This window comes from Puma concolor, chromosome D2 (assembly GCF_028749965.1).
Source record: "Puma concolor isolate L17-30 chromosome D2, mPumCon1.1.hap2, whole genome shotgun sequence".
Classification (NCBI taxonomy): domain Eukaryota; kingdom Metazoa; phylum Chordata; class Mammalia; order Carnivora; family Felidae; genus Puma; species Puma concolor.
The window spans coordinates 72,874,353-72,883,681 of record NC_141677.1 but is presented as its reverse complement, the minus strand read 5'-3'; the positions used below and the strand labels follow the sequence as shown (position 1 = coordinate 72,883,681).

The following is a 9,329-nucleotide window of genomic DNA, read 5'->3' as shown; positions in this document are numbered from 1 at the left end:
AAAATCTGATGAAAGAACAAGACGGCACACAAGAGGAATTTTGAAAAAAAGATATTCTAGAAATTTTCTAAAAATACAATGATCCTTAAAATGAATATATTGTTAAGCAGTAAACTGAAATAGCAGAAGGGATTCATTACGTGCAAAAGATTCAAGGAAATTCCCCATGCTACAGCACGGAGGGCAGAGAGAGAAAATATGAAAGAGTAATTAGACACATAAAACAAAATGAGAAGATGGGACGTAAATCTAATACAACTGGATGGAAGAGATGCACTATTCAAAGTGACAAAGGAAGAGAATTTAATGAACAACACAAATTCAGGTTATGAGTTTCTGAACAGAAGGAATACACATTTATTTTGTACTCAGAAGCCTACTATTTTAGAGATGGAAAAGTTCTTAGAGATGGACTGGTCCGCCCCCTTTGTTTCAAAGATAAGAAAACTGGGGCCCTGAAAGATTGATTTGCCTGGATCAAAAAGCTGATTAATAGTGGAGACAGAAACTATCTTAATGTTATATTTTAAGAGTCATGGGTAAGAAGAACAAAATAGTAAATTCTGACTTCAACTTTCCTGCTGGTATCACCATGTGTAACAGCAATCTGAAATATTCCTGTTCATCAAGAGAATTGAACTCAAGTTGAAAATATGAGGCATTATTGATTCAAATGCCATGTAGTAAGTGTTTAACAAATGATACTTAATGATTAGGCCAGGCTAGGGCTGCCCACACATACTGTAAGGAAATAGTGTCGGGACAAGTCTTCTAAAGATTTGACTACAAGGCCATCATAATGATTTCAATACATAAGCTATCTATTATATTCTCTCTTTAAATTCTTTTCAACATTTTAGAGTGCCTTTTCAATGACATTTTCTCTATTATATACATAATGACAGAAGGTAAATTACTTTCTTCCTTTGAAATAGAACTCACAATCTAAATGAACCTCTAAGTGCCCATTTTAAGTCTGACACAAATTTCAAACTGGTCAGAGAGGTATAAAATGCACTGAAGACCTGATATATAAAGCACTATTTTTTTTTTTTTACAAAATTAATCATTTCTGATGATGGATCAGTAGCTTGTATTAATTCAAGTATTTAAGAGGAAAAGATCTAGTCAGCATAAGAAAATGTGAGCTTAGCCCTTATTCAAATTTTATGATTTTGAATTAGAAAATCTGTATTATTTTAATGCTCATAAATTTCAAAATCATACATAAAATAATCCTATGACCACCTGTGATGACTTTTAAGACGAAAATATTTTTCAGAAATACAAAAAAATCTGAAGTGTAGAAAGTAATTTGGTATGTTCCAGGTTGAAACATTTTCAGGAAGAAGTTCTTACAAGTAAAACAACTTTACCATGTCATTAAATTTAGGCCTAGAACTACATAATGAAAAAAACAAAACAATCAGTACTTAAATTCATTTTCTCCTGAGAGTCTAGTATTTATCGACGAGTTTGGAACTTTTCAGAGCATTTTGATCAGTTTCAGCTGTGTATGAGTTAAGACTACTTTAAAGTTAAAATAATTTTAACTATTCATATATTCATATATTCATAAATCTGACCACTATAAGAGGGGAACAGTTATTAACATTCGTAAATCTAGTTAGCAAAAATGAAAAATGAAATGAAAATTAAAAAGACAACAGGCCACGAAAATACTTGCTACGAAGTATTTACTGCAGAAATAACTCATACAAATGTATAAAGAAGCCATTAAGACATTTACTTATATAAATGAACAAAGTATACAAAAAAGTCACACAAAAGCAAATTAAGAGCAGTTTTGAACTCTTATACTTACTACCTTAGCAACAACATATAAAACATCCACCCAAAGCTGTAAACTTTTAATGAACGGAGATACTTAAATGGTGCCAGTGTAAAATGTTATAACTCTTTGGGAAGCAATAAGGCAAACATACGAAGAGCCATAAAAGTGTTCTTACTCTGCCAATAATCCCACTCCCGGGAATCGATCCTAGTAAAACTGAAAATAACTTCAGAGTTCAAGAATTACGATAATGGTTTAAGTAAACTGAATATGAAGTGATATGATTAAAATAATAATTATCAAAAGTAAATACAAAGCATCTCAGAACAAGAAATGAAAAAATAGTCGATTAGAAAATATAGGTGTCTTAAGACTGTAATTATGTAAACCAAAAAAGGGAAAATGGTAATACAAAATTAAAGTTCTGAAGTCCCTGCGTCAGGATGGTGAGGATTGTGGGTAATTTTTCTATTTGGCAAAATTTTCTTCAATGTTTTCAGTATTAAGAAAAAGATACATAATCTCTACTCTTCTCCACCAGTAAATTTATACATGGCAATTTTTAAGTTGAGAAATAGAGGAGAAATGCCCCAACTGTTTCCTAAAACCTAAATTTTCCTCTATTTGGACCTTAACTGGCAAAGCCTGACGACCTATCACCTGGGCCACCCCAGCAGACAGAGGCGGACTCCACTTCTGAGTGGGACAAACTGCAGGGCACAAGATAAGTAAAGTTGTAAACTTACAAATTTGTGTGTTTGGTATTTTATGTGAATGCATTGAGATAGCAAACTCTTTTCCTTACAGTTTTGTGTGTCAGAATTACTTTTAATATTTTCATTTAAGATACCTTGCCAATGTGATAAAACGCTCCATATATAAAAAGCTATATATGCTTTATAAATTTTCGTACTGAATTTATATTCAGTTAACTACAAATAAAATCCCATGACTTTACAGATTTAAAATTTTTGGAGATTGCAAACAGGCAACTACTTTTAAAAGACAGGCAATCCATAAAAATCTAGAAACATCTGATTTATGAAATTTTAAACTATTCTTCCTTTAGAAACTATATTTATCTGAATAAACGAAGCAGAATTTGGACATTTCTAAAGACTGGCCACATAATATATTGCTTTCCCATAATAAAAATATGAAGGACTCGTTATATGTGAAACGTACCATTTTGTGACTACATTTTCAAAATTATGTTAAAAAAGGGTTAGGGAACTTTCAGTAAGCTATTTGAATGAAAATGTTGGAGAATAGCTTTTAAAATATTTAGAGCAGAAGGGATTAGCTAGACATGTATGGCAGCTATCTCGACGTCTATAAATATAATTTGAAAGAGCAAACTAAAGAAAAAAAACCAGTATCACCGGGATTAATGCCCTGTAGAGGTATAAATAAATACTAAAAAATAGACAAAAGAAATTTTAAACTGAAGACACATTCCTTGGCTTACTTTTTAAAAAATTATGCTATTTAGTAACTTGGTACAGGGCGGTTGATTGTATGGATGAAATCATCAGGAAAAGATCACGTAGCTGCCAAATATAAGCCACGGGGCTGTCCTTTGCGCTCATGGTAGACGTGAATTTAACTAAATATTTAGTCTTCTTACATTCTGTTAGTGGTAGCAGCAACAATTTGGTTTATTTACAAATATTTATTATAAAAGTTTATTCGTTTCCAAGAGCTAAACAAACATAGCTATTACCAGGTTAAGTACAAGTCTTGTAAAATAAATGTTAATAACTGTAAACTCCAAAATGTAAGTTAAATAATGGTCTTTTCAAACATAAGAACTTCAATATAATAGAGCCACTAGGAAGCCAAAATAAAGTCAAAGTCAAAGTTACATTCAGTCTTGTGACACCAAAGAAACATATAGCTTGTATTTCTTTTTCTTTGATTAGAAAAAGACTCTGAAGAAAGATCAAAATCAGAAGGTTGATTTTCCTGAATCCAACTGAACAACATAATAACATCCTAAAACAACATTTCACAGTGAGGCAAAGAACTGAATAAGTCACTGCAAAGCTATTTATAATGTAGAGCAGATAAATTGTACACCACGGAAACTGTCAATGATGGACATTTTTCTTCATGCGAAAAAAAATCATGCGGGAAGAAAAAAAGAAACAGTTGTTCATCTCTTGCATGTAGCTTGCCATTCTGTACACAGGACTCAAATGTCAACCAAGAAATGACAACAACCCCAAGCCAATCTTAAGAGGCCTTAATTATATCCTCTTCTCCCTTTGTCTCATTTAGGGTTATATATTCACAGCTCAAAACTTGTTCATTAGACTCCTCAGGTTTTGACTTTTTAAGTGCCAGCTCTGCCGGGAGAAGAGACGAGCAATGTTCCAGAGACTGGGCGATGTCATCAATTGTCCACTTGTCTTCAGGAAGGGCATGCTCTTCTAGTGTAAACGGCCCCTGCTTGGTTCGGGTCAGCTCTAGGACGTTGGCACAGGAAGACAGTTCTACGGCAACAAAAGGCGAAAAGAAAATCCACAGGGTCAACGATTCAGTAGTCCACAGTCATCACAATTTTTCAAATGACAGAACACCTCGGATTCCAACCTCTCAAAAGCACCCCAAATGTAAAACTGTAATAAGCTAATCTAAGAACCAAGAGCCTTGACAAATGACGAAGTAGCAAAATGGTATTTAGTAACTCACCTTATAAACTGCTTCAAAGGCCACAAGGAACTTACACAGACTTTTCTTACTTAACCGTGAAGCAAGCCCAGGAGGGAACTATTAATCTCATCTGCAGATGAGGTAACCTGACCTGTCCGGTGCCACAACCGCCAGGAAACGGCAGGGCCAGGACTGCAACTTTCTTTTTTTAATTTTTTTTTTTTTTTTCAACGTTTATTTATTTTTGGGACAGAGAGAGACAGAGCATGAACGGGGGAGGGGCAGAGAGAGAGGGAGACACAGAATCAGAAACAGGCTCCAGGCTCTGAGCCATCAGCCCAGAGCCCGATGCGGGGCTCGAACTCACGGACCGCGAGATCGTGACCTGGCTGAAGTCGGACGCTCAACCGACTGCGCCACCCAGGCGCCCCCAGGACTGCAACTTTCTAGCTGTTTGTAGGACTATGCCTTCCAGTTTCTAAAGAAAATGTTACTTGCGTCAATGGAAGTAACTTGTAGACGGATCCATCTTTTTATCTTATCCCATTGGAGTTAGAATCTTTCATACTCGCAATTATGTTGGCTCTTGCCTTCATTATCCCCATCTTCATTTTCTGCTCCTCTCTCTCTCTTTGTCTCCTGTTGTTACAAGCATCTCACTGCAGCTGCTGATGCCGATAATTGTATGCCATAAACCTACAATGCTTTTGAAGCTGAAGGCAGCGAGGGTACAGTTCCCTAAGGCCGGCACTCAGAGATAGGAAAAATAGAAAATTCCCTCTTCCCATCAAAAGCGAGTATTACTCTCTAAATGATAATTCATAATTCATCTTTATGCTTACCTTTGCCAATGTCACTGACCAAGCTTCTGATATAAAAACCTCCTCCACATTCAACATCTGGAATGTTAACAGTGACATGGTAAATTGCTAACCTCCCATGAAATCCACTTTACATAGAAATGATGCCCCTAAACAAATGTAAAAATGCACTATGCAAACAATCGAGTGATAAAATATTTATGTGCTAAAACATAAATTATTCATCCAATAGCATATGTGTTTGTGAGATTGAAAAGTCAGAGTGTGGAGAGAGCAAACAGCAGAAACTCATGAACACATTTTTAAAAAACTGGCAAGTCACACCACGTAATTCCTTTAGCCTTGTTCCTTTAATAGGTTTTAAATAGTGAGGAGTCTCAGCTTTGATATTATGAGCTGGACGCTTAAAAATACATTTTCAGATTTTTACACCTTTTCCATTTTGTCGGTTTTAAATAGGTGGGACATCTCAGCTTCGCTATCAGAAACTGTAGATTTTTAAGATATTGTCAGATGGGTACACTCAAAAAATACAACAAAAACCCCGTATCAGGGATGGTAATTATGTTTGGGAAAATATACTACATGGAGAGCTCAGTCTATGTAAATGTTCTCTTGGAAATATTCCTGAAGAAGTCATAAAATAACTAAAATTACACAATGTTCCAGAGTGACTGCATATGTAAACATCTTCACAGTAGATTATGTGCTTATTGGTTAAGAGCAGGGCTCCGGATTATTTTCATTCGTCCACAAGACATCCTGAATTTCCACACAAAGAACTACATTCCTGGTGCTTATAGTCTTATCCTACAAAGAAAGCCACTTGAGGGAATTAATCAAAACTCACTACCTGGGGATTTTCTTTTTTCTTCCCCATCGGCTCAAGGTTGGGGACCACAGCTGAGATTAAAAAACAAGCACGAGGATCAAAGTAGGTATATAATCACTCTTGCACTATATTTGACGTTGGTGAAAAGACAACTCTTCTGGCCTATTACAAAATAAGTGAACATAATAACTATTTACAACTAAAATGCAATCAGAAAAATTCAAGCTTCTCCTCCTTTCATAGATCATATCTACCGTGCCGACCCAGCTGCTTTGTTTTCATGGAATGAGGTATTTTTTAGTATGTTTTTCTCATTATTTGTCAAATATTTTAGAATCAGGAAGCTAAAGAAGTGACTTCATTTTTTCAACTGTACAAAAGCCACATTCTATAGGAACTTAATACACCTTAAATAGTATGTCAAAGCAATAGAATATAGGGAAAAAAAGTTTTGGGAAATTATTTCTCAAGGGAATCCTAGTTAGTAGTCACTGTGAAATTAAGAGCAGGTTCAGTTTAAGGAAGCCTGAGAATTCAGAAGAACCACAGCTTTCAATTCTTCACAGCTCATAGATGTTCGTGGCTTCAGCTACTACTTTCTGCAACTAAGAGATCATCAAATTCCCGAACAATAGAGACAAACGTTTTGGTTTTTAAATTTATTTCAAATATAAATTGTAGATACTTTCAAATTGATAACCTGAATTAAAATGTACCCCATGTGTAATCAAACACTTGTGCCTTACCCATTGTCTCCATATTGTCAAGATCTTTAGCAGTAACTTGCAGGTAACAAAGAAGGGGGAGAAATAATGACTCTATCCTTAGAATTTCTTGTCCAAAAACTAAAAATGCTTTGTTTTAAAGGACAAATTAAATTTTAAAGCTGAATGTAAACTACCAGGTACTAGCCAAAATGGGGGAACAACCATCCATAATAGAGTAAAAACACAAGATATAAAATTTTGAAAGTGTATATCCCTTATCTACTCTTTGCCATTAGAGATCAAAGGTATGTTTATTTCCAACTTTATAATATAATAGGTATATTACAATGTAGAGATATTTATATTATTATATATAAGATAATAAGAAAAGCATTTAGAAAAGCATTTCTGAACTTCCATGTAGCTATCAGTATGTTCGTCAAATGTGTTTTCGAAAAGGTATTAACAAATCCTAACCTTACCTAAATTCAAGTTTAAAAAAATCTCCAATATCCTAGGGATCCATTAAACTACACGAAAGCAGCTGAATGCAAGATAAAAGTACATGTAACTAACTACACATGATTTCAAGTCTTTCCACCTTACCTAATGTGAAAAATGGTGGCTGGAATTTCTGAAGGGAGAGACTGTACACCGTAACTGGCCTGGCAGGTTTCGCTTCTACTATTTCACCTCTCTTCATCAAGGTTGAAAGTCTCTGTCCGTCTTTCTTTAATGCAGAATAGCTTGCAAGATGAGGGAGAGAGACAGGGCGTGAAGGAGAGAGAAAAGGTTAAGAAAGAATGAGAGAGTATAACTCCAGATTACAGCATGGAAAGAAAGGATGACGAGCGGCACTTAAACGGAAAATCTAACAGGCGGACTTCTTTTTTCCTTCCAATCTGTTCCGTGATGGTGCCAGGGATGGAATTCCTAAATATCTTTGAAGCGAAAGCTTAATCTGGTGCCCAATGAGCAATATTGTCAATTTTATCCTTCCACCTTCTCTGTGGAGGTGGTCTATACAAATGTTTGTTCATTGGTCCGGGTTCTGGGTCAAGGACACTGTGACAAGGCCTCTGGTCACAATGGTCTCAACTATGTTTCCTTGAAACAATTTCCATTACAATAATATTCATTTTCACATACAAGTTGTCAAAACATTTCAAAATGCAAAGAAGCAGATAATCTACTTAACAGATCTTAGCTTTGTGTGATAAAATTTTATTAGACTACGAAATCCTTGGAACAGTCCCGGGAAGAAATTTCTAAAACTGCTCTTAAAATAAATTAAACATACTTATATTTTATTTATAACAATAATGATCAAAAATAACATTTATCCATATCCTGAAAAATTTTTTAAACGCAAAATTATGAAGACCCATTTCCCTGTTAGATATTTCAGCGTTCTTGAAAAAAATCAAGATTTTAAAATAAAAAGTACTAAATGCTAAAAGAACTGTCAGTAACTTTGCCTGACACATAACGATACAGCCATTTTTTAAAATAAAAAGCAATTTGCTTGAAATAGTAATGTGCACAAAAAATATGGTTAAGTGGTAAATCAATATTCTTATACTTTTAATAAATTGTAACTTTCATCTGTTTCATTTGTTGCTGAGAATTGTGAAGCGTAAGATTCTGGGCCCACAGGAAATGGTCCCGATGCCTGAACAAAAGTAGCCACTGGACTACAAATAACAGCTCTGACAGCAGCACTGGACAGGACCGGGCCCCTCACAGCAGTTCGGGGAAAACTGACCTCTCTGTGCTCCAGACCTGCCCTGAGGCGTGTGGGTGCAAATCACAGAAGCCCATCAGCACTGGAACGGCATGGATGTCAAGCCGTGGCAGCATCCAGGGCCAGAGGAGACGGCATCGCGCCGCCCCAGAGAGTGCCAGAAGCTCTGCAAGCTGCCTAAATCAGGCCCACCTCTACTGGAGCAGACACTGTGTCGGATCAAAACATGCTTCACCATACACAGAAGGAAGCCGTTTTGTTTGTTTGTTTTCTCATTAAAGTGATGTTAAACACTGAAAAATAAAAATTAAACATTTCTTCAAATTCAGTAAGTGAACTTACAGGGGAGGTACCTGCATTATATTCCCAGTAAATTTCTGCAGAATGCCTTCAATATCTTCTTGTGTTATTTTATCTGCCAAAAAATGAAAAAGGTAACAAACAACTACAGAATATGTGCTATTTTCACAGCATTGAACGCTCTGAAATTTCAATTAATTTTTTAAAAAATTTTTTTAATGTTTATTTATTTTTGAGAAAGAGACAGAGCACGAGCAGGGAAGGGGCAGAGAGAGGGGGAGACACAGAATCTGAAGCAGGCTCCAGGCTCTGAGCTGTCAGCACAGAGCCCGATGCAGCTCAAACCCACAAGCTATGAGCTTATAAGCTGAGCCGAAGTCAGGTGCTTAACTGAGCCACTCAGCAGCCCCTCAATTAAAAATTTTCTATCAACACATATTTGTAGGCCAAATTCTACCTTGTTGAGATGAATAAA

The 9,329-nt window shown here is 35.6% G+C and overlaps 1 protein-coding gene across 2 annotated transcripts in view; it reads right to left on the bottom strand.

Annotated features, from left to right (window-relative positions):
* Positions 1-1,680: 1,680 nt before the first annotated feature.
* The window catches only part of TRUB1 (TruB pseudouridine synthase family member 1), a 40,145-nt gene continuing 32,496 nt past the window's right edge, over positions 1,681-9,329 (bottom strand). Inside the window, exons 5-8 of one of the 2 annotated variants that reach the window (XM_025918365.2) lie at positions 8,897-8,969; positions 7,417-7,556; positions 5,293-5,349; positions 1,681-4,290 (exon numbers count right to left, since the gene is read on the bottom strand). In XM_025918365.2, coding sequence (XP_025774150.2) covers positions 4,031-4,290; positions 5,293-5,349; positions 7,417-7,556; positions 8,897-8,969 — 530 coding nt within the window. In that variant the 3' untranslated portion in view covers positions 1,681-4,030. The remainder of the gene's footprint in view (positions 4,291-5,292; positions 5,350-7,416; positions 7,557-8,896; positions 8,970-9,329) is intronic. The other variant, XM_086680956.1, reaches the window with a different exon arrangement.